At 38.5% G+C, this 26767-nt stretch overlaps 1 protein-coding gene across 1 annotated transcript in view; it reads right to left on the reverse strand.

The window, feature by feature from the left end:
• ERICH3 (glutamate rich 3) overlaps positions 1–26767 on the reverse strand; it is a 104780-nt gene that overhangs the window by 17060 nt on the left and 60953 nt on the right. Inside the window, 3 exon segments of the mRNA XM_042993855.1 lie at positions 11056–11292; positions 16439–16737; positions 22991–23177. Of these exon segments, the coding sequence (XP_042849789.1) occupies positions 11056–11292; positions 16439–16737; positions 22991–23177 (723 nt within the window).

The following is a 26767-nucleotide window of genomic DNA, read 5'->3' on the forward strand; positions in this document are numbered from 1 at the left end:
GGTTTAATTGTGGGAATTTTGTTAGCAAAAATAAAACTAAAATTTTTTAATATAGGTTAATAGACTTGATACCCTTTTCACATAGGTTGTGCATAATTATCAAGATAAAAATCTATGTAATCTGTGAGTCTCCAAAAGTTTTCAATAGGAAACCACATCTAACTGAAACCCAACTGTATTTATTTATTGATTGATTGATTGATTGATTGAAAGCCATTTTATTGGAAAACATTTGTAAGTATCTATTTCATTGTAGAAGTAACCGATTAATCTTTTATTTATTTAGTAAGAGCACTTATTTCATTATCATCCTTGGTAGCCACAGTATTCTCTGTGCGTAAAATTTAAATTTGTATCTACTGTAACATCCACCATATCCAGCTAGCAAGGTGTACTAGAAAGATCTATGTGTTTGCAAACTACCAAGACACTTTAAAAATATTTTGAGGTGATGCTTCTGTGTGTGTGTGTGTGTAGGAGGAGATGTTGTCTGATCTCAGGTTCCCCCAAAAGCAGACCCTGAAGTCAGGATTCATGAGCAAGTGATGTATTAAGGATATGTTCCAGGAGAAACTCTTACAGGAATATTAGAATTTTTCCTCCCTTAAGGAAGGAGTTTGGCTTTCATATTCTGCTCCAGTCAGACATGGCTACCGGCCACCCCAGGGGAAGATAAACTCCTTGGCACTTTCAGGTGCTTTGCACCTGTGGGTGAAGCAGCTCCATGGCCCAGGGCTGTCCTCTAAAGAAGTATCCTCTGAAGAAGGTAGAGAGTGCAGGAGCTGGGAGACGTGCACATGGAAGCAGTAAAAGGGATTCTAGGAGACTTAGGCAGTAATGCTGATGTAATGCAACAGATACACAGTCTAGAAACTAACTGAAGCCCAAAATGTGCTTACTACCCAAAAGCATTTTCAAAAATCTCCAAGAAAGCAACATACACACTGAATCTCTGTAAGGAAGATGCACATCCTGAAAGTCATGGCATATGCTGTGGGCCAGAGAAAGACAAACTTGCTTTTGAGTTTTTAATCAACAGATCTGTGTTAACAATTGTTTTTTACAGAATATATTTTCAAATGAAATATCCTACACTTAAAAGCTTCCTAGGTTTCTTGTTTTCTCTGTGTTCTCCTTACTCTTTTCTCTGTTTCTTTTATTTCTGCTTGGCAGCTACACAGATGGCTCTAGCAGCTGATGCAGACTTTAAGGGAAGAAATACCTGTCTTTACTCTTATCCTTCTCCTTCACACCCTCCAGCCCAAATGGCTCTCTGTGACAGGGCTTAGAATTTTAAGTATAGTCACAGAGACTTATCAGAGTTTCCACAAAGATTTGAGAGATGCTACACAGCGGTAAAAAAACAAACTCTAAAAAGCCTTTAAGCAACAGAACCCCTTAAGCACAATTCCATTTGTTCTTATCTCCCAACTACCTTGACAGGCACCAGATGACCACTGTTTTCCAAGGAAACGCATACTTGAACCACTCTTTCTTTATCTCCATTTTATAAAATCTGGATATACCGTCTCTCAGTAGGGAGCACAGCAGATCAAGGACAACTGTTCTCTATCTTATTTGTCCCAATTCAGACACTCTAGGGAGTATGATCTCCCTCTCTCTAAAGCATCTCATTTTTTTTAAAAGGAAAAGAACTCTTACTTGCTACTTGTTCAATCGGTAGCTTTCATTAACTGCACAATGAGCTAGAAGGCCATATTATACTCGTTCTGCACTTCCGAAAATATTCGTGTCTACCATCTTAGTGTTGATATAATGGCTCTGACTTTTGGCTCTGAGAGTTGTTCACATAATAAAAAAAAAAAAATGAGCATTCCTCGACTTTTCTTTAGTAGCTACCTTTCTTTGGCTTCTATTAATTGTGTTACTTTAATTCAAAAGGCTGGAACACACTCTGGCTCATTTTGAGCCAGTCCCATAGAGAAGAGAGATCAGGAGAATGAATGACCTTCAAGAGGCAAGGGTACCTGACCTCCCATATAAACTCATTCCAGTTTTCCAATTTCTCTCTAACCTTGCCATACAAGTTAGTTTCTCTCTCATTCCTTTATCTCATTTTCATGCAGACACTGGGGCAAGACTTTGCCTAAAAAAAAAAAAAAAAAAAAAAGCTCAAAATGAAATGTTTTAGGGCCATGGACTGGGATTTTCAACACTAATTTTATTTATTGTCTTAGAAATGAAGCAAATTTTTATATAGAAATTTTTGCCTAAAAGAACTTTGAGGTAACATATGTAATTTTTTTTGTCATTAGTAGGGAAAAAATTAGCTGGAAGTCATGTTAGTAAGCAACTCTGCCTCCCACCCAATACTATTTGTCTCTCTGGTGCTCCCTCCAGGTACTGATGCTGAAAGAATCTGCTCTTGGTGTTGCAGTAAAGAAATGATCTGCACTCGTTGCCCAAATCTTTGGCCAAAGCCAGCATGTGTGGTACTATGATTCCATATCATAAGCAGGACCTCTCACTTTCCACTCTGCCCATTCAGTCAGTCTCCACATCCTTCACTGTCTTCTCTTTTCATGTCATTGACAACCATTCCTTCTTCTGCATCACTACTACTTCACACAACATGAGACTGAGAGAAAATAACATGTCCTCCTGTAAGATAAACCTTGGTGTTTCAATCATGACTCAGCTACTTACTAGCTTTCACTTTGGCTGTTTCACTTACCCTCTCTAGGCTTCTGTTTTCTTGCCTATAAAATGGGGCGAATTCTACTTATTTTTCTCTGTAAGTCATTGTAGAAATCACATGACACAAAATTAACATAATCAAATTGAATAATGATTTCTTTATGACTTTTAGTCTTTCCCCCTCTATGAAATCATCCATGTTAAGTATAGCTTAATACATTTCTGTCTTGTGATTTCACCCTGTGTTATATGAAGCATAGTAACTGCAGCTACCAATTGCTTAGGAAAAAAAAAAACAAACAATAAAACCTGATCATGGTTATGCACCTACTGTGTACCAAAAAATGAGGTAAATACTTAAAAAACATCTCACTTAATCCCACGGAATAGCTATGTTCTTTTCTAGATCTAGAAAGTAAGGCCCAGAGAAGTTAAATAATACCCAATGTCCATTAGCTATAAAGTAGCAGGTTTTGCAAAACATTTTTTTTAATGACCCACTGTAGTAAAGCCAAGACCACTCTTCTTGCCAAAAGGCCTTCAAACAGAGAGCATCCACTGTCATGGACCTACTATTGCTTCTCTTAACTAACTCTCTACTGTCAGCACCCTAGAACAACAAATAAAAAATAGTTCTTTCCAAAACATCTGAACTCATGGAATTCAATCTGTCCTCCTTTTATATCTCTAGTGGTCATTCTCCATTTTGGCCACTGTATATATATGTGTATATATACACACACATATATATATATATATATATATATATATATATATATATACACATATATATACAGTAATCTCCACTGTTTATACTGCCTGCCTAGCCAAGTCAATACACACCTGAACAAGGGTGCCGACACTCACACATCCACAGTCAACACCAGTCTCACAAATTCATGAGGAGCTATGCTATCCCCTCTCATAACTGAGCCGCTGAGTTGTTTACCTTTCTACCCACTTACATAGATTCATTCATTAAATGCATATGGAGCACCCCTTATGTGTCAAGCAATGCGTTAAGGTTTAAGGACCCAGAATAAAAAATGGCAGGCCAGGTCCCTGCTTCCACAGAGACTACACACTCTAGCCAGACACTGCTTCCTTTTGTGAGAACACAATGGATCAACCACACATGTTCACTCAGATGTTTATTCATTCTCCTTACAACGACCATGGCTAGCTCTCTCAGAAGCTGCTGTTATACTCTCACCATGATCTCACTATGTTGTTTGCTTTGAACCAATCTTAAGTCCCAACCTTAGCTTTCAATCATTTCCTCACCCTCTAGCATAGAATGTTTTTTTTAATTTTTAATGTTTATTTACTTTTGAAAGAAAGACAGGAAGACAGAGTGTGACCGGGGAGAGGGACAGAGGGAGAGGGAGACACAGAATCCGAAGCAGGCTCCAGGCTCTGAGCTGTCAGCACAGAGCCTGACGGGAGGCTCAAACCCACAAACTGCGAGATCATGACCTGAGCCGAAGTCGGATGCTTAACTGACTGAGCCACCCAGGTGCCCCGAACATGGTTCTATTATAGTTTAAATTCACCATTTTCTCCATTAGTGTCCTGATTTTAACTACTTTGTTTTGGGTTTACTAGCTTGAAACCCTATGGACACTTTAAAAAGTGCATAAACTCAAATATGTAAATTCAGTTAATAATGTAGATCACCCCAGGAACATACCATGCATCCCAACCCAATGAACCCAATACTCTTTCGAACTCTAATACAAATTGCTTCTCTCTCCCATTCTTTAGTCTGAGGGTTCACAGAAAAATCTGCATAGGCACTGTTCCTACTGTCTTCAAATTGACCACGACACATGAGTTTATACATCCTGCTCATACTAATAGTTCTATCTTGATTATACCCATGAGTTCATAAAACTGTTTATATTTTATATTAGATACTATGATTTAGTCAATAGTTTCATATACAATAATGCCTAATTAGGCAAGTGCTTTGTACTCATAAATATTATCGAATGAACGTATGCTTAAGAAAATAAAACTAGGGGCGCCTGGGTGGCGCAGTCGGTTAAGCGTCCGACTTCAGCCAGGTCACGATCTCGCGGTCTGTGAGTTCGAGCCCCGCGTCAGGCTCTGGGCTGATGGCTCGGAGCCTGGAGCCTGTTTCCGATTCTGTGTCTCCCTCTCTCTGCCCCTCCCCCGTTCATGCTCTGTCTCTCTCTGTCCCAAAAATAAATTAAAAAAAATAAATAAATAAATAAAAAAAAAATAAAACTAGAAGTCATTAAATTCTAGCTATGAACACTAACTAGTTATTTGTCTTAAGGGAGACCACATGTCTTCACACTGATAAGTCATTACTCAATTCATCAATGAGACAAATATATGCATTACTTTGTAAGAATAAATATCTATAGGTAAATACAACTCTGTTAGGGGGAGAAGAAAAAATTTTAAAAAACTTAAAAGTTTCTCCATATGTACCTTTAATTGCACTTTTTAAAACACTACAATGAATACTTAAAATACTAGGAATATAATCAAATCCTGTGTCACACTGTCCTGCCTAAGTCCTTTTATATTTATCATTAATCTACTCCATCAGCCATATATTCCACAAGACTTTACTGGGTGTCTTCATAATGCCTTTGTTGTGTACAAGGCAGATTCAAAACTGTAGAGAAATACCTCATACGAAAGTATTTTATGTGGACTAAAAGATGAGTCTGCATTTAAATATTCACCTGAAAGCCATGCCTTCTTGCTTCAACAATCAAAAAGTGAATATGGATTGAGGAATTCTTGCCATTCAGAAAAATTAAAGTTTGACTAATCATGTAAAAAACCAACCAACCAACCAACCAGCCAACAAAAAACCCACACATATAGTCTGACCAGAAGGCCACCTACAATCTTCCCCTAATCTTCTCTGCTCCAAGGAGCAGTCAAGTTACACTGAAGTCCACAGAATGTGGTTTCACATCACTTATAATTCAACACGGAGGGAGGAGGCTTCCCTCATGCTCCTCTTCAATAGTCAGGCCAAGAAATGAAGAGTGAGATTGTTGAAGTCAGTAAGTCCAGTAAATAGAATATCTTTTGTGACTCGGGAATTTTATAAGTCTATAAGGACTATTTCTTCAACAGACTGGAAAATAGCACAAGTGAAATATTATATTTCTTACTAGAAAAAGCATTTGTTTTAATTATTATATTCTATCTTTTGCAATTCTGGGAAGAGTTTCTCTCTCTGTCTCTCTTACTCTACTCTTTTTTTTTTAATTTTTTTTTAACATTTATTTTATTTTTGAGACAGAGAGAGACAGAGCATGAATGGGGGAGGGTCAGAGAGAGGGAGACACAGAATCTGAAACAGACTCCAGGCTCTGGGCTGTCAGCACAGAGCCCGACGCGGGGCTTGAACCCACGGACCGTGAGATCATGACTTGAGCCGAAGTCGGCCGCTTAACTGACTGAGCCACCCAGGCGCCCCTCTCTTACTCTACTCTTAAGGAGCTATTTATTCTTTACCTCTTACTCATAAGCATTATCAACCAAACTGTCCATAAAAGCACAAAAGTGTATTGTCAGTGACATGACACTTTTCCCCTCAACCTTATAACATTCATCTATGACAATATATTTTCAACTAGTGAATTAGCGCCTAGGGTTGCCAACACAAATGCAGAGAAAAGAAAGGTGTCATTCTTTGTAAACGATGGAAAGTCTCACCCGTCATTCCTAAACCAGGGTGCTCTCCTAGCGGCTCTCGGTCCCTAGCGCTCATCACTCATGGGCTGCTCAGCAGAGAGCATTCATCAAGGCAGGCCCACGCAATTGTTAGCTGGCAGTTTAAATGGGACCGACTTGTCACTAGAGTGACAGCCTGGGCAATTGTTTGCCCTCTGGGAACAGGTGCAGGCAGGTTCAAATGAAACACATCCAAATACTAACAGCAAGATTCTTAATCATGTCAATAAAAAGGATGAACTGGTGTCTCAGATTCAGTGGTCACAATATGCCTCTTACACTTCTGAAGATGAAATGCTGTCTGGCTTTTTAATAGAGTGTTCCAAGGAATCTATTGTGTCATTATCAATTTTAAAGCATGCTACTTTGTTTGCTGGGTGAAACCTCTAATTTTGATACTCCACATGCTAAAAGGAATGTTTCTGAATAACACAAGGCCAGGTTATCAAAATCAAGGGAAGGGAAATAAAAGAGCCTGGAGGTAGAAGAAAGAAACAGTAATAAATGATGAGATTTTATTTCAGAATAATGGCAAAGTTTTATTGTAAATACCAAAAATGCAAAAGAGCTCTGAAAAAGGATAGCTTAATAATATCATTATTGAAACAACAAAATAAAATAGTTGGTGGGGGCGCCATGTGGGCTTAGTTGGTTAAACATCTGACTCTTGATTTCAACTCAGGTCATGATCTCACAGTCCTGAGTTCAAGCCCCACGTTGGGCTTTGCATTGGGTATGGACCCTACTTAAGATTCTCCCTCTCCCTCTCCCTCTGCTCCTCCCCTGCTCTCTCTCTCTCTCTCTCTTTCTCTTTCTCTTAAAAAAAATAGTTGGCAAATTTAATTTTTGCCTTTTAAATTTCCCAACCTTTGCGTGCTAGATTTTGTATGTTGTGGTAGCTTTTATTACATATCTCTTTAAAGTATTATATATTCTACACCTAAATTGCAGCTAACTCTATACAATCTTTTTCAATAAAATTCTAATAATAACATACAGTGTAAATGTAACTAGATATCATGGCATCTTAGTATTCTTGGTGTTAAAACAATCAAGTATTCCTGATGTTAAAACAATTAAGTAATTAGGGTGCCTGGGTGGCTCAGTCGGCTGAGCATCCGACTCTTGATCTTGCCTCAGGTCATTATTTCATGGTTCATGGGTTTGAGCCCCACATCAGGCTCTGTGCTGATGGTGTGAAGCTGCTTGAGCTTAGCTCTTCGCCCTCTCTCTCTGCCTTTCCCTCTCTTGTGCATGATCTCTCTCTCGCTCTCTCTCTTTCTCAAGATAAATAAACTTAAAAAAAAAACCAGTCAAGTAATTGCTTAATATTTATGAAATATCTTTTAAGAAATCACCTTTGTGAGGAATAACAAAGACAGCATACAGTCCTAGCTTTCATAGTGTAAATAACTTTGTCAGTAACTTGTGTAATGAACTTGAAAGGTAAAATTTAACATATGAAACAATAAAAGAATAAAGAATTACTGAATGATAGAGTTTCATGAAATAAAGAGATCAATGAAGGCTGCCAAAGGAGGAGAGTGTGGGTGGAAGAGAAGGGGGCTAAGCTGGAATTGAATGAAAGACCTGGAGGTGGACAGGGAGGCCCATCCAGGGAAGAGAAAGGTAAATTTGAGTAAAAGCAGAAAATGTCTGTTTTTATCTCCTCTGTTTAAAAACAAAACAAAAAACAGAAGCTAGAGAATAAGATGAACTCAAGATAAGTACCTCTAAAATGTATTGTCTTAAGGAAGCACAATCCTTTTATTAGGGGGATTTTCTTTACTTTTAGATAAATAGATATTTTCTCATTTGGAAAAATCATAGTTCTGTTGTTTCTCCAAAATGCAGGCTCTAAACTTAAGTAATGTTTATGTCTTGGCTCTGTTACTTTCTGGCTATGTGAGTTACTTAATCCCGCCATTTCCAAGTTTATTTGAAAAAATGGAGATGAAAAGAAAAAGTACCTTCCTTTTAAGATTGTTTGAAGTAAATCAGATAATTCATATAAAATATTTGGTATAGTGCTTAGCACTGAGTTTTAATAAACAATAAATACCTTTGGAATACCTTTCCAAACATAGGGTTCCAATTATTTATATGCAAGCAGTATTCAATGATAAAGCTTACCAATCTCTGCCTGTTATTCAATAATTACAGGCCTAAATGACTAAAGCTTTTCCTCCAGGAATATCCAGGTACTGCCTACACCCCTCTCTGTTTGAACATAAAAATTAATCTGTCATAGAAAAAATCCATTTGATCCCAAGAAAAAAAGATGATTAAGCAGCACAAAAATAATCCCAGATGCCCAACTACTGAAAGAATGTATTGAATCTTCATGAAATCAGCCCTTGATAATTCTCCACCATACTGAAGAAGTGAAAAATTGAGTCCTTTGTGTTTTGAACCAGTTATATTTACATGCAAACACATTTTCAAGTATTTTCCAGGTTCAAGTCATTTGTACAGCTTCTTTAAAATTTGACTCAGGTGACATCACTTTTTCATAGAATTCTTTAACTTTCCCTATATCAGATAGTAATGTAAACTTAAATTCGATGCTCACATTCAAATTGAGGGGGAAAAAAGCTTACATATTAAGCATGCCTGGAAACATAAAATATAAGTATTAAGAGAAATTATAGAAAAGGGCTAGTTTAAGACTTCACAAAAAATATTTCAATGCCAGACCATTAATCTTGAGTAGTTCTTTCAACTATAATGAAAGTGACAGCAAATCTTGTTTTCAAGTTTACTAATAGTGAACATCATTCTAAATTTTCATATCATGCTTCACTCTTTGCTTTGACTGTCAGGAAACTCAGGGTTAAATTTTTAGTTCAAGCTTATTGATGGTCTCATCTATGGTTCCTAGTAAAATTATCTTCCCTTTTACTCTAAATTATTTCTGCATGTTATTGCCTTGTATATGTGTGCATGAAATTTTAGAATAGGTTTGCTTAAATTCTTTCTTGAAGAGAGTGAAACTATAAATATTTGCTCTTGTGATTACTTGATTACTGAATTTACTTTTATTTTATATTATCCTAATATATTTGCTGAATTCAAAATTTTGAGATTTAAAAAAAAATATTTACTTTTTGGAGAGTGTGAACGGGAGAGTGGCAGAGAGAAGGGGACAGAGAATCCAAAGTGGGCTCTGCACTGACAGGAAGACAGTAGCAGTTAGCCTGATGTGGGGCTCGAACTCACGAACTGGGAGACAATGACCTGGGCTAAAGTCGTACACTCGACCACCTGAGCCACCCAGGTGCCCCCAAAGTTTGAGATTTTATACAGAAAAAATGCTGAGAGCTGGAAAGAATGGTGAAAATAGACAGCAATTCAAAAAGTCATCATGGGGGCACCTAAGTGGCTCAGTTGGTTGAGTGTATGACTTTGGCTCAGGTCACAATCTCACAGTTCCATGGGATTGAGCCCCTTATCGGGCTCTGCACTGACAGTGCAGAGCCTGCTTGGGATTCTCTCTCTCCTCTCTCTGCCCTTCCCCTGCTTGTATGTGCTCTCTCACTCTCTCTCAAAAATAAATAAATAAACTTTAAAAACAAATAAAAAAGTCATCATGATATAAACTTATTTTCTAGCCCAACACAAACTACAAAGACATACACATACTTAAATATGACAGTGTTATGGTTATAACTATTAATGTTCTGGATGTACCAGGAAAGATCTCTGATTAACTAAGAATCACATAGCCTCGGCCAAACCCTTATGGGACAAAGCAGGAAATCGGCTCCTTCTTTGACCAAACATTACTTCGGTAAATTGACATATTAAAAAAAGTCTTCAAATGTTTGAGATAAGCCTCAGATGATGGTTTCTTTGTCTACCTGAAAACCTCTCTGTATTTTTCCCATGAACACTCAGAATCATTTTAGGCTTAAGGACTATGAGGAGGTCTCCTTTGCCATGAGAGATGATCCTTACATGAAACTAAGATGTCAGCACCCTGTGTTCAGGTAAGTTAAGACAAAAAAGTGAACCTAAGGCAGGAGTTTTCAACTTTCCCTTTAACTGAAAAGGAGCTACTTTTCATTTTTCTAAGGCCACAAAATGGTGTGTGTATATGTGTAAGAGGGAATTCTTTGGGATTAAAAAAAATAAGAAAAAGAAAAAGGAAAAAAAAAGGAGGGGCACCTGGGTGATTTAGTTGGTTAAGCATGACTCTTGATCTCTGCTCAGGTCATGATCTCAGTTTGTGAGTCCAAGCCCTGCTTGGGCTCTTTGCTGACAGTACAGAATCTGCTTGGAATTCTTTCTCTCTCTCTCTCTCTCTCTCTCTCTCTCTCTCTCTCTCTCCCCCCCCTCTCCTACTCATTGTCTCTCTCTCTCTCTCTCTCTCAAAATAAATAAACATTAAAAAAAAGGAGTAACTTTCTAAGTAAACAGAAGACATGTCACAACAAGCTTTACCTGACCCCTATTAAAAAATCCCAGCAAACTAAGGAAAGAGAAGGGGTTAAGGACCCACCCCGTAAGTTGGGTATCTATGGAAGACTGATTGATCAGCATCCTCTGGTTAGGGAACCAGGCTCTAAAAGTTCCCTTAAAAGAGGGTCATCTCATCAAATATAAAGAAAAGAAAAGTAGTCAGCACCTTTGCCGAACAGCACACATCACATGGTAAGTGGAACAACTTGCCTTGTTTCTCCTCCTCCAGCTCACTGTCAGAGCATCCGTCACCTTCATCTTTCACATTGTCATCAGCATCTGCCGCCTTCTGCCACGAGGTTTCACTCTCCTTTGCAGGGTCTAAATGATCTTTTTCATCATCTGAGGGTGACTTTGACATCCCATTCATTTGATCATCAGCCTGTCCTTCTTCATTAGCTTTCTCATCTTGTTTCTCCTCATCTGCTTCAAAATCTTCTTCATATTCTGAGAAAAAAACATCTCCACTATGAGAATGAAAACAGAATCCCTGATACTTAAGCCATTTTACCTTAATGAGAACCTTGACTCCATGACTTTCTCTTCTCTGGGCCTTTCTTCACATCTTTTTCACACAATTAGTGAACATGGAAAACTAATAGCAAATGATCAAAGACTGCAATCAGTCACATATACAAGAGCACAAAAGAAATAAGGCTCCAAATGACAAGCCTGCAACCTAATGAAAGTTCATTTACAAATGTACATCATCATCTACAATAACCAAAATGGACAAGAGAAGAACTTGATAGAAAACAATAAATTAGAAATAAATTAAAAATGAAGAGAACAGGGTTATAATAATGAAAGTTAATTTGGAGACTCAGTGAGGTCATATTTCATATGAAGAATGTTCAAAATATTTGGATATCAAGTTAATGAATAGCGAAGTGGAAAAATTCAATTAATCAAGTCCAAAGGCCCTGAGAAGTAACACCATGAATAGCACATTCTCTGAGAACCAAATGGACATCAAGAAAAGGCATTATGAGGGATTCTATACCTAGACCAGAACCCAAATCATATGCATTATTCATCCTTACAGTCAATGAAATAATTACATTTCAAGGATAAAAAAATTCTTATAAAATAGAACATTCCTGTCACAGCCACTAATTTGCTTCATTCCCTACAGAGGTGCAACAAATCTGTAGCAGAAAAAGGAAATTGTCACATCAGATAAACTCCAGCTGTCCCTTGTGGTTATAATTTTTCACCTTTCATATTTAATTGTTCCCCTTTTTCCTCCACCAACAACTAAAAATCTTGAAGTGACAACATGCCAAGGATGGAGAGCAAAAGGATTTCATGCAGAACCAATTAAGCACATAAACAATTATCTTTAAAATAAAAATTACAGGGAAAATAAAGCTTTCCTCATTTTGTGTGTTTTAGTTATTAGATATTCTGGCTTCCTTTCCAGTGGTGGGGGCCTCTTAGGTAATTACTTGAGAGCTACCCTGCTGCAATGAAAGAAACTTAATTTAGAAATGCATGCCCTGTGCATATGAAGAAAGCGCTGTTAATGCAGAGATTGTATGAGGGAGATGTAAGGGGAAAAGTGAAATCAGAAACTGTAACGAAGAAAGGCAAACAAAGAGAATTCATCACAAGAATGTTTTCATGAGAGAGATTTAATATGGGGAACATGAAATGCAAATTATTATCAGCAAAACAAAATTATAAATGAACAAGAAGATGAAAAATTTGGTTTATATTGCATGAAACAAATAGGAAATACTAATAAAAACAAATATTTGGATCCAAATATTTCAGACCAAATAATAGAATAGTTCCTCACTTGGCCTAGTTAGCTATCAATCAATAAGCCTTTATTGAGAATCTTTAATGTGCAAGCAGATAAAATAGCAAAATAAGAGACACTACAATAACGCAATCCCTGCCATCAAGGAATCTCCAATTTGTGTTGAGGAAATAAGACTCAGGTACAGAAGAGATAACTGTACTCGTAGTAGTTTTTATACATGGTTCTCAGTAGTGTTAGTTTCAACACTACTGGGCTTGATTGCCTATGGATTTTTATATAGGACTCATGATTAATTATATGAAATAATGTCAAATGAGTGGAATGGAATTTAAAAAAAAAAGGGCAGAAAGTCATCTGGAGATCTTGGAAACTTCGTACAAAAAAGAATTCAAGTTAGCTACAGAACTTGCATGTGCATGCATACACCCCCCCCCCCCCACACACACACACGGAAACACAGGAATCTGTCACTTTACAGATATTTCTTCCTGGTCACAGGATAAGCAGGGGGCCCAACAGAGCATGAGTGAATTGCTATAATTCCATCAATAGTATTACATAGTGGTGACATATGAGGGTTTTAGAAGCAGGCTGTCAGGTGCCGAAGTCCAAGTTAAAACAGTCGCTAGCTGTGTGGTCACAGCTACTGACTGTGAACCTAACCCATGCTTCAATGAAATTAACTTTCATTATTATAACCCTGTTCTCTTCATTTTTAATTTATTTCTAATTTATTGTTTTCTATCAAGTTCTTCTCTTGTCTATTTTGGTTATTGTAGATGATGATGTACATTTGTAAATGAACTTTCATTAGGTTGCAGGCTAATGAGGCTGACCCAGCCAATGAACTTAAATATTTGCTTAATATCTTTAAGCTTCAGTTTCTTCATCTGTGATGGTAGCTCCTGCCTCACAAAGCTATGGTCAGTATTAAAGCAATGATCCCTGGAACATGCTTAGTACAGTGTCATGGACAATATGTGTCTAGTGATTACTAGGGATTAGTAGTAATGGTGATTGTGATTGGAAGTGGAAAGAGTCGGTTGTAGACCAGGAGAAACACACTTTAATGGAGGCACCTGACTAAAATTGCAGAAGTACTAGGGCCCACAATTAGGACACAATTGCTGTTATATTACTGAAGCAGAGAATAAAATTAAAGGAACATATAGTGAACCATAAAAATAGTCCCTACATCCTATTTTACAGGACCTTCTGTGTTTCTTTCAAAGTATGGGCTTCAAGACTGTCCTGGCTTAGCCCTACCCACTACTGCCTTCACATCTAAATAAATATCATCCCTCCATTAACCACAAGTGCTCAATTAGCATAGCAGCTCAAAGCCATATACTTTGTGTTAGCTACTCATGTTCTCAATATGAATGAACTGGTGGCATGCTTTCTGGATTCCTTTTCATATTTCTTCTGTTTCTCCCATTTCATCTTCCTTCTTTCAGAGAATTTAATTAGCTTGTTGTTTACCATCCTCACTAATGAGGAAGTGAGTCGACATAAGGTTGACATCAATCCAGCTGCAACTCTCTCGCGCTGACCTCCACTCAAGCTTCCTGCTGCTCTTAACCATCAGTGGATGCTCTGCAGAGAGCAGAAGGCTTGCTGCTACTATTTTTTCTTCTTCTTTTTTTAAAGAACAAGTCCATTAACTAGCCAACACAGAAGAAGACCTTAGGAAAAGCTATAGGCATAAAGTACACTACTCATAACACTGGCCATGTTGGTTTAAGGGAAAAAAATGAAGAAAATGAAAAGCCTCTCCTGAACATAGCTTTAATAAAACTACATGTCTTGAAAGTTAAAACACATAAAAACACAACCCATTTGTTAATCTCTCCACTATCGCTGTTGCCGTAGATCATTTTAAATTCTCAGTCTAAGATAATAAAGACTAGAAGGGATCACAGAGATAAACTGAGTCAAAGTGTTATAAGTGAAATCCATTTTAAGATGATCATGTTATTTCAGTAGTGAACAAAGTGCAGTGTTATAATAGCTCTGTAATTATTCTCCGGGATTTCTGAACCCTTGAGCAAGATGAGATGAGAAGGAAGTACCTGGAATCTGCCCCTTGCCTGATGCCAGCTCTTCCACAAGTCACCCCAGCCCACAGCTCTGCTCCCCTAATCCTGCTCTGTCTCCTTGCTGTAGGAGGGACACCCAGGCAGCTCTCTCTTTCTGACTCTTTGACATATCACCCACAACCAGGCAACATCTAAAATAGCTTTTACAGAATAGGAGGTTGTACAGTGTGGGAAGTCTGGGTTTTTGAATTAGATAGGCCTGGCTACTGGAGTATGGCAGAGTATGTGGCCCAAAAATAGCCACTTTGGTATAAGATTATTTTGAGCTTAAAGCAACTGAGTAATAGTAGATGTACGAAGAGCTCTCTGCCCTCTCCCTAAAAGCACAGCATACATTTTTGAAGGTGTCTCCCCTCCTCTCTCTACCAAGATGGACACAAGTTAATCATAGGAGACAACTTTAGACCCTTATCAGCCCAGACAAAACACCAAAGGAATCAGCATAATAAACCTCACTGAAACTAGCCCGTATATCATTAGTTTTGCTACATATTTGCCTTCCCACAATTTGCTGCCCCAGAAGCTTAGTCCTTTCCTTTTTTCCTGTCACTTCTCTAAAAATGATTGTTCTTTTGTAAGATGCCACATAAGCCCAAGTTCTAACCACCCCTTTGAGTTACTCAGCTGAGTGCTCCTGCGTGTATGTGTGATGCACATACTAATAAATTTCTTTGTTTTTCCCATTTTAACCTCTTTTGTCAGTCTAATTAATTTATAACGACCCAGCCAATGAACCTAAATGGGCCCAGGAAAAAGTTTCCTCTCCTACACTATGAATCTTAGTTCTGCTGCTTTCTGTCTGTATTCCTTAGCCTCAGTTTCCTGTCCTGTAAAATGGAGGGAATAATAATATCTATCACAATGAGTGGTGAGGATAAAATGAAATAGTGTGTGAAAAGCTCCTGACCTGGTGCTCAGTGCCTGGCACTTCGATTATTGTTATTATCACTACTATACATATGAGTGAGTGTGTGTGTGTGTGTGTGTGTGTGTGTGTGTAAAGAAAGAGAAAGGAAGGAAGGAAGGGAGGACAGAAGAAAGGAAGGAAAGGAAGAAGGAAGGGAGGAGGAAGAAGAAGAGTGCAGGAGAGGAGAGAAGAAAAGGGGAGAATAACAAGGCAGACAGATAGGCTCTAGGACCCCAAGCCTATGTCAACTGTTTTTAGTTATGGAATACTCTTATTGCTACATAAGCATCGATTTCACCAAAGCAAGTACATGGAAATACTTAAAAAAAAAAAAAAAGGTAAAATTCTATTTGGTCAACCTGGTCTCTCTCTGTAGAAGTGAACAGACCTTCTGGTTCACACAGACATAAACTCCCCTTCCTCTCCTGCCCCTATGAGCATCTTCACCTCTCCAGAGTTAGCTGCCTATGGACTATAACTGAGTAACATTTAATAAATATTGTTGCAAATTTTGATAATGGGTTTTTATTTTTATTTATTTATTTATTTATTTTGAAAGTGCGATTGTGTGGGGGAGGGGTAGAGAGAGAGGGAAAGAGAGCGAGAATTCCAAACAGGCTCTGCACTGTTAGCTCAGAGCCCGACATGGGGCTTGAATGCACAACCACAAGATCATAACCCCGGGATCATGAACTGAGCCCATATCAAGAGTCAAACACTTAACCAACTGAGCCACCCAGGAGCCCCTGATAATGGCATTTTAAAGACGTAAGCAAAACAACAATAGCAACAACAAAAGAATTCCATGTTATCCATTACCGTATTTAAATATATTTTCCTGGTCATCTTCATAAACATCTTGTCCTGGATTTCCTTTACGTTCCATTTCTTCCACAGCTGTTCTCACTTCTCCATTCCTTGTTTCTTCTTGAGCTGAAAAAATGACTGAAGGGGAAGTTTTGCTCCCCGCCATCTCATACCTTCTTGGTATCATGTACCCTCTATCCTTCCTCAGTTTCCCCTCACCTTTCTTTAGTTCTTCTCTTTTCTCAATATTCTTTTCTTTCCTAGGTTTTGGTGAAGTTGGATTTTTGTCAAGGCCCATTGCAATAATGCACCTGTGAAAAATATAAACACAAGGTGATGCTTAACCTGTATTTATACCACAGTGGAACCTCAGAGCTTTTTAAATCACTTATTTCTTACTCCAGTAAAAAATGTTATAAGAAATCTTCTTATTATAGTACACATAGTTAATTAGAATAAACTCTTTTCTCCTTATTAATACTAAAATCTTGTAAGTGAACACAGTATTAACAATTTTACCCACAATAATAAGCAAGAAAACAACTTAACAACTAAGAACGGTAGTTTCAAACTAAAACTTGTGACTTCAAGCATATTTTTGGCTTTATAATGGAGTCCAGTAAGCATATCATTCAAGTCCTTAAATGAGAATTATGTGCGAAAAGAACATTCAGGTTTATAAACATATGGAAGCTGAGATAAAAATAATCGGAAGAAGAAAGATGTCAGTCTTTGATAATTTGTTATTCCAACAACACAGCAACAAAAGACCTACATACAAGGTTGACTCTCAATAAATATGATTGATTTTTTAAGAAACATATACAGTCAAATGTTGTTGTGCCCTTTAAGTAAACACCTCGGGAGCCTGCATGCTTATTTTAATAGAACTGTCATCATTGTTTTTAGAATGGCCTTTTGAAGCCTGTACAACAATCTTTTTTTGACTTTTCCCTGCAATAAGCTTTTTTTCTTTGGAGATGGCAATAATTTGTAGAGGTCATAAAGTCATTCCAAGTCGAATCTGGTGAAATAAACATATGATCTGAATGTACTGAGACATTAAAAAATATTTTAAAAATCAGTTATAACAAAAGTAACATGAATAAAACCTTCTATAGCTTTTTTCCTATCTCTGAAGTTAATATTGAAATAAGAATTCCAGTCATGACAATAATACAGACATTAATAAAAATATGATTGTGATAATAATAAGATTCTTGAGCATTTCTTCTGTGCCAACCTCTTTGCTGGGCACCATATACACATTTTCTTGCAGGATTCATTACCCTGCCCAGAACAATAAATTAAGAACCAACATCACAACTTTACAAATGAGGAAACTGAGGCTGACAGTTGCCCAAGCTCACCCAGCAGGTTAGTGATGGAGGCAGATTCTGGCTCAGGACTGCTAGACTCCATCACCTCCCAATGAGGTACACAGATATTGTTAGATTACAGCCCGCTCAGATGAACAGCCACATGGACAGATGATACACTGCTGGGCTGCCCACTGGGGAAAGTGCTCACACTCTTCCCCAGAAACTAGCACAAACTGGAGAAGTTTTCACCAAGGCTTAGAGACAATCTGTGACCTGAAAAAGGTGCCTGGCAGTTGTCAGTCTCCACCATCCTTCTCCTCTAGCACCACTTGCGTCCCTTTCTCTACAGGTTACATGACTTAGCGGGAAACTGAGTCAATATAGTGCATAGGTGAAAACAGATCCGAATGCAGTCAAGACGTGTCAGTCCAGAAGGAACAGAAATAATAAGTAAAATTTGAATCAAGGTGAATCAGATCCAATGGAGAGTTCTTGAACTAAAGATTTCACTGAATTTCAGCCATTCCCACTCTAGAAATAGCAAAGGAATCAATTATCCCAGCTTACGAGAACTTAGTTATATCACTTATCTTTTCAATATCTTCCCACAAAATAAAGCTAAAAGGATTTGCACTCAAAGTAACTATCAGGCTGCAAAAAATGAGATAATAAGAATACACTTACCTCCCCCATATTAAGCATGATAAATTCTTGACTGTAATGATGATGTACTTAGCACACCACTTTCCTTGGAATAAAGGTGTCATGAATCTTCACAGAATATGATTACTAGCACTGCCTTCTGTTCAAGCTGTTCTTCCCTTATCAATGGCAACACCAAATCCATCGATTTGGGGCTTCTGATATGCTGTTACTTTTAGTTTATGTTGTGGCTGTGTGGAGGCTTTGATGCCTCCCTACTGCACGCACAGACTTTTTATTGCCCATCTGCTTGAGGGAATTGGACGAACAAAGTGAGCAACATCTGTGCTCTCCTCGTCACTGACTACCTATTTGACTTCTGAGTATAATTTGAGGTGTTGATTTTGATTACTAAAGCTCAGAGCTGTCTGCGTTCCACTTGGCTAGGCAATTCTTCCTCCTGGTGTTCCACTCTAGCGACTGGAAATAACTACCTTGTCTTTTCAGTTTCCATGACTGAGGGATGGGTGCACCGGTGGAATCTCCACACCTGTTGGTGACCGCTGCTGAGCCTTTCTTGTTTTCTGAGGACCTCAAACAGGTAATTCCTAGTCATGGTCAGAAACAGAACTCCCTCTTGTTGTATCAAACACTTCCCTCCTCATAACAAAAGTTCCAGAGTCTGTATTTTTTTTAAATGTTTATTTATTTCCAAAGGAGAGAGAGACAGAGTGTGAGTGGAGGAGGGGCAGAGAGAGAGAGAGAGAGAGAGAGAGAGAGAGACAGAATCTGAAGCAGGCTCCAGGCTCTGAGCTGTCACCACAGAGCCCAACGCAGGGCTCGAACTCACAAACTGTGAGATCATGACCTGAGCCGAAGTCGGATGCTCAACCGACTGAGCCACCCAGGAGCCCCTGGAATCTGTATTTTTAAAATGAGTTAAAATTAATTTAATTTTTAACAAATTAGAGGAATTAATGTACACCCCTTAAAATGGCTGAAAGTGGGGCACCTGGGTGGCTCAGTTGGTTAAGCACCTGGCTGTTGATTTTGTTTCAGGTCATGATCTCACAGTTTGTGAGTTCAAGCCCTGCCTCAGGCTCTGTGCTGACAAGCATGGAGCCTGCTTGAGATTTTCTCTCTCCCTCTCTCTGCCCCTCCCTGCTTGCACTCTATTGCAAAAATAAATAAACATTTAAATAAAATAAAATAAAATAAAATAAAACAACTAAAAGTGTTACTGTAGATATGATCCTGCCAAAAGGTTATATAATATTACAAGTGAGTTTATATATATATAATATATAATATATAATAAGTAATATAATATGTAATATAAAAGTAATAATATATATTATAAGTGATTATATTATATTATATTATATTCATTATATTATAAGAGGGGTGGTTCTCCACTGGAGAACATTCACTGGAGCTGTGCAGTGTAGGTGCTTCCGGAATAATCTGAGTAGTCTCATGTGGGGCAGACCCAAACAGGCAAAGCTCTAGCATATATCACCCATATATCCCTGCCCCATTTAAAACATTCTGCCTTGACTTCTATTTGGTCTGCAGCAGGGAAGCATGAAATGACACCACACTTTTCTACTTTGGCCATGCACACATTTCATTTGGAGAAATGATGATGAAGCCAACAAAACACTGAAAACCAGTGTCCTTAAAAACTATGCATTTTAGTTAAGGATAACAGGTCTTATTCTTTAATACCACAACCATTTTTTTATTATTATTTGAAAAGGTCAAAGAAAGAAGCTACAGTGAATCAAATGAAATCATATAAAAATTGTACAGAGACTATTAAGTGTTTAAGTGTTAAATAGGAAAGTAGAGGTCATCAATCAGATTTCGGTACTGATTATTAAACCTGCATAGAAGGTGTTTACAACCAAACATTTATAGCTTGGATTTATATAGTAACTCTCAAAGAATGCAATGTGTTTGTGCTTGGAGGATTGTATGTAAGCTCATTAGCTTTTCTAGGAGTTAAACAGAAATTTGTTACGTGACTTGCCCAACAAATATGGAGAAAGCGTGTTTGTGCTGGAACAGGAAAGCAGCCTCAGGTGGGTCCCAAGTATCCTACTATATTGCTGTAGACCATTCACTCTGCCACTTGCTGCATGACTCCTCCACACCTTTTCTCTCACCGAAAACCTCCAATCCCTCTCCCTTAAGCCTTAACCTAAGCTGATAAATTATTATTTGGCTGAAAAAAATAGAAACAATCAGCAGAGAACTTCCAGTTGGTCCCAACACATGCATCAACTTACCTCTCCCTCTACCCTATATGCCATCTCTCCTACAGTTACTCTAGAAGAATGATTCTCCTCCTCTAAGGCTAACGTCTTAATTTGAGCCCTAGATCCCACCTCCTCTCGTCCACTCAAGCCCTTGCTCCAGCAATTTCTCCCTCCATGTCATGCTTGATCAAATTCTTTTTTTGATTTTTGATATCTCTCTCTAGTGTATCAATTCTATCTATCACATATAACATATTACGATATCTCCCACCTTAAAAACTAAGAAGCCCCCTTTGGCCCTTACATCTTCCTTCCTGGCTGTCACCCAATTGACATCTTTTATAGCAAAATTCTTTAAAAAGAGTAATCTGTATTCTCTGGCTTTACCTCTACTCCAATTATTTGTTAAACCCACTCCAATCAAGTTTGCATTACTCTTACTTCACTACAATAATTTGTGTCAAGGTCACCAATGACCACCACATTACCAAATCATACTCAATCCTCAGACTTCATTTTACTTCACATATACACACATTTGACCTAGTTGATTATGCTGTTCTCTGTTCATTTCCAGGACACCATGTTCTCGGCATTCTCTTTGTAATCCCTTGCCTTCCTTCTTAGGCCTTTTTCCAGTTCCTCTTTATCTCCTTCATCTTTAAACTGGAGTGACCTGGACACCAGACATCTCCATCTGCATTCAATTCTTAAACAGTCCCATCCCACCTTATGAGTTTAAATGCCATCTACATGCAAACCATTCTCAAATTTATATCTCCAGCCTGGACCTCTCACCGGACCCCAGATTCACATATTCAAACACTTAATTAACATCTCTGCTTGCATACTCATAGATGTCTTACATTTAATGTGCCCCAAATCAATATCCCTTCATTTCACTCCCAAACCTGCTTCTTTCACAGTCTTCTCCATCTTAGTACATGTTAACTAGACATTTTTGCAGTTGTTCAGAACAAAAGCTTTTCAATCACCTTTAACTCTGCTTTTTATCTCATGCCTTGCATCCAATCCATCGATAAATCCTGTGGACTCTACTTTCAAAATATATCTAGAACCCAATCACTTCTAACTCTACCATTCTCTCTCCTCTGGATTAAATTAGTTTCCACTCTTCCCTTGCCCCCACCCCCTTGTTTATTTTTCCCATAGGAGCTACAGTCAAATCAAGCCAGGTCATTGCTCAAAACCTACCTTAGAAGCTCTGCATCTCGCTTAGAAAAAGTCAAAATCCTTGCAATCACTTTAGGATGTTCCATGTCTTGGCCCTACTGTCCCTCTAATCTCGCCTTCTATTATTGTCCTATCCCTTACTTTTGCTCTGGCTACGCTAGCTTAAGCACACCAAGCATGCTCCTGTCTCATGCTCTTTGTATATTCTTTTCGTCTACTTCCAAAACTTTTTAGAGGGACTATTTAGGGAAAAACTATTTAGAAAACTATTTTTCTGATTTCTGCTCAAAAGACATCAAAGAGGCCTTTCCTGATCATCCTAGATAAAATAGTACCACCTTCTGCCCCTTGTTCCCCTTAACTCCATATATCTCACTTCCCTGCTTTGTGTTCATCACTCTTAATGCCATCTGGCACCTATTAATTGGTTTACTTGCTATTTGCTTTCCCCCATTAGAATGGGCTCTATGAGAGCAGGAACTTTGGTTGGTTCACTCCTATTTTCTAGCTTGGCATACATTAATTCTCCATGAGTACATTCAGAAAAAAATTAAAGAAAGCCTGCACGTAAGTGTCCTAATTTCTAACAGAATGTCCAATATGAAAGTTGGTAAACAACAGTCAAAATTGACCTTTTATCATGCCTGAGATAAAAACCAGTCATTTCATTACGTCTGAGATTAAAACCAGGAGCATGAGAATGATAACCGGGCCACACCATAATGAAGCACACCTCTGGTATGACCTGTAATACCCAACCATACAAGACGCATGCAGGACACATGCTCGGGAATTCCCCAAACCAGTTCCTAAGAAGACTGAGAATAAAATACCCTTTCTCCTTCACTTCAGAAACAGAATTTAAAGCAGTATGAGAAAGGGAGAGAGAGACAGACAGACAGACAGACTTTGAAACACCACCAGCTTTTACCCCCATCATATAATGCATCTGGAAATCTAATTCATATCTTATAATTTCAAATACAACACACCGGTTATAGTAAGCAACCTTTAACTTAGACATTTTAGGCTCATCTAGACTGATATCTTTGTTAACAGACTGTGCTGAGAAATGCATCAGTAGAAGCATGAAAAGAAAAATGTAGCAAGACTTGCCCTCTACCAGAGGACATTTGTTTCCATACTTGTAGCAAGGAGATGATCTCTCCACGCACACAAACCCAAAGTAGCCTCGTTTGCCTCCAAGTCTGGAACCTTTCCGATGCTTATATTCACAGCAGGAGCTCAACCTGTTCACTTGCATCCCATTCAGGAAAAAGGTGAGACTGAAGGGGAAACCATGGTGCCTTTTGGAAATAAACTGAAAGGTCTCTGGAATTAAAAAAGTAAATACATCAGTGAAAGCAACTGACTTTGGACTAATATGCTCAAAATCACAATTTTCTATTAGATAAGTACAATAGTACGCTCTAGATCACCTTTTTAACTTGAGGACAATTTTTAATCATAAGAACACCTTCTATTACTTTTATTTACAATAAATACTCCAAGGCATTATAAAAGTCTGATTTGTAATAAAATAATAACATTATATGAGCTCTTACTATGGCCGGGCATTCTGCCTGATGATCTTAGGTGTGTTATTTCTCAACAACCACATGAAATGAGAATGTTATTATCAGTAGTTATATGCAGAAATTAAAGTTTAGGAGGACTCAGTAATTTATCCAAGATCATACAGTAAGTAGGACAGTTAGTATTTGAGTCCAAATATCTCTCTTGAGTCCATCTTGCTATGTTAGCTACTGTTAAAGTATATGACAAAAGGTTACTGTGAGCTCAGTAATGCTTTTAAATAAATTTGTATTTTTAGCTGTGACTTGAAACAGCCTAATACGTATGGATGAGGGGGAGTTATTCCATCTCTAATTCATTCTCAATTCTGCCTGGATTGGTTTCTCCCACTTGCTCCCCCACCCACCCAAAAGTCCCACCAAGAAATTAAGAACCACTGCTTGTAATTAGTAATTTTTAATCATTCCAAGTCTTTATAATGCTCTTTGAAAAGGTTTCACCTTAGAGAGCCCAAATTCTAGGTCCAAGAAAGCCCTATTCTACAGAATGACTCAGAAATCTTCTTCTCATGACACTTCTAATGTTACTTCCTACAAAAGAAGGCTCCCTGGACTCTTCCACTTGCACTAATAATGGGGTTGATCATTTAATCTCTCCGCATGTACACCTTTCTTGTTATTGCAGTATTTCAATGTATAGTAAAAATTTGGCTGTACCACTGCTTCTCAAACTAGTGTGCATCAGAATACCCTGAAAGGCTTATTATAATATAACGCAGATTGCTGGGCTTCCTGCCAGCGTTTCTGATTCAGTAGGGCCCAAGAATTTGCATTTCTATCAGGTTGCCAGGTGATGCTTGCGATTCTGGTCCAAGGACCATACCTTGAGAGCCCTGAAGTGGATGTCTGTGACCTGCATGCTTGTGAAATCCATGAGAGCTGGAACTCATCTTCCTCACCTTTGTTTCCCCAGATCCCAGGACAATGGCATAGGAGGCCCCCGATAAATAATTAATTCATTATCACTTTAACCTGTTTCTTTCACTGTCATCTAGAAATACTATGTTTGGACCACGTTCTGCCCCTAAAAAAAAGTCTAAATCAGATGCAACTTGTATAAAGAACAGAATTATTGAAAAAGTAATTCCATTATTTACACCTTAGTATTTGTGATGCAAAATTAAACACACTAGGGAGGAGAAAATTGAAAAGTTATTGTCTAGGGAAACTAAAATACAACAGATTTAAAAATCTACTTGTCTTTTGGTGCCTGAGTGGCTCAGTAGGTTAAGCATCTGACTCTTGAGTTTGGCTCAGGTCACGATCTCCTGGTTTCCTGGGCCCCAGCATTGGGCTCTGTGCTGACAGTGCAGAGCCTGCGTGGGATTTGGGATCCTCTCTCCCTCTCTCTCTGCCCCTCCCCCGCTGCTCCTCTCTCTCTTTCTCTCTCTCGAAATAAATAAACCGTTTTTTAAAAAAGTTCATAAAAATCCACTCTTCTAAATGACATATGGGCTCCTACGTATTGACTAGAAAGCTAGTTTGGCTGCTTTCTTTACCGAAATTTGAATGGGACATTCATGTAACAATGATCTATTCTGCTGCAGCATCACACACTGTAACTACCTAAGTTCCCAGCCTGGGAAGAGGGTATAGGCAATGAAATGCTGAGAACGGGCACAGGAGATGAACTGCTAGACATGACTGCCTTTCCATTTTGTACTCATTTGGCTAGAGAGCACATCCACCTATTATTCCATTTCTTTCATTTTTTTTTTCCAAACTTACTGAACAAGAATTGACACCATCTGCTTTTCTTTCCTTGTTATCTATTTTTTAATTTTATATTTTAGTTTTTTTAGTGTTTATTTTTGAAAGAGAGAGAGAGAGAGAGAGAGAGAGACAGACAGACAGAATGCAAGTGGGGGAGGGGCAGAGAAGGAGACACAGAATCTGAAACAGGCTCCAGGCTCTGAGCTGTCAGCACAGAGTCCAATGTGGGGCTCGAACCCACGAACCGTGAGATCATGACTTGAGCCAAAGTCGTACACTTAATTGACTAAGCCACCAAGGTGCCCCTAATTTTACATTTTAAAATGTATTGATGCTTGGCAACCCTGACTTAATGGTTTCTGTGTGAAATGATGGAATGCATATAAAACAGAAGTCAGAAGATTTGGGTCCATGTCCTAGTTCTTCCCTTACAAGTTGAGTGTCCATTGGTAAGTCATTTAATTTTGCTGCATTTCAGAATTCTCATCTATAAAATGAGGATGGCAGGGGGTGGGGGTGAAGGAGTGGGGTGGAGGGAGTGACCCAGTCTGCAGAGTAGTCTTAATTAAGGATTATATAATGTCTAATGTTAGAAGGCATTCCAGACTATTTGTAAAACGTGGTTATTCATTGTGGACTGGCAGTGGTTCGCACTGTTTTAGGCACTAAAGAGAAACTAAAATACCAAAAAAATATCAAATACGGTCTTCTCCCTCAAGAAGTTATAATTTAGCAGGAGAGATGAAAATAATAGACCAGCTTTCTGGAGTGAGGTCACCAAATCCTCTCCCCTTAAAATTTTGTCTCTAAAAATGGGCGAAAGACTTAAAACAAACTGAGCAGCAGTTATTCATCAAAAATGACTGAATTTTATGTAAGAACAGAGGGAGTCTGAGGCATTCTTGCCTGGGGCTGTTCCCCCCCCACCCAGCCACCATTTCATCACCTCGTTCTAATATGGTAGGGCAGGCCAGAAATAACCAGCAGCTTCACTGTCAGTGGGGGCTGGCTTCATTGGGAGCAGAAAACAAAAACTCCTTGGCCAGTAGCATTACCAGTAATAAGTAGCAATCTTGGAGGCAAGCTAACGTGGAAGGTCAGGGATTCTGCTAGCTGAGACTGTATTTTTAATTAGGGCAAGCAGCAGGCCAGTGGACTAGTCAGAAATTTAACAGGGAGATGCGGGCCATAAGGCAATTATAGACACATTCAATAAGCTCTCAACACATCCCCAGCTAACGGGAAGTGGCATGGATTGGAGTAGACCCAACCTATTCACACATCCCTGACCTGCTCAGAGCTTCCATCTGTGAACAAAGAAAACACAAGAAAGCCTGGTGGAAAATAAAAGTTAAAGCAGACTTGGAAACTGCCTGAACTTTGTACTCCTGAACCCGTTACAGCGGGTTGAATATTGCCCTCTAAAAATCCATGACTGGGGTGTGTGCAACTCAGTCGGTTGAACGTCCAACTCTTGGTTTCAGCTCAGGTCATGATCTCAGGATTCGTAGGAATGAGCCCCATGTCATGGCTTGGGATTCTTTCTCCTTTCCCTCTGCCCCTCCCCTGCTCATGCTCTCTCTCTCCCTCTCTCTCTCTCTCAAAATAAATAAG

Source organism: Panthera tigris, chromosome C1, assembly GCF_018350195.1.
Source record: "Panthera tigris isolate Pti1 chromosome C1, P.tigris_Pti1_mat1.1, whole genome shotgun sequence".
Classification (NCBI taxonomy): Eukaryota; Metazoa; Chordata; class Mammalia; order Carnivora; family Felidae; genus Panthera; species Panthera tigris.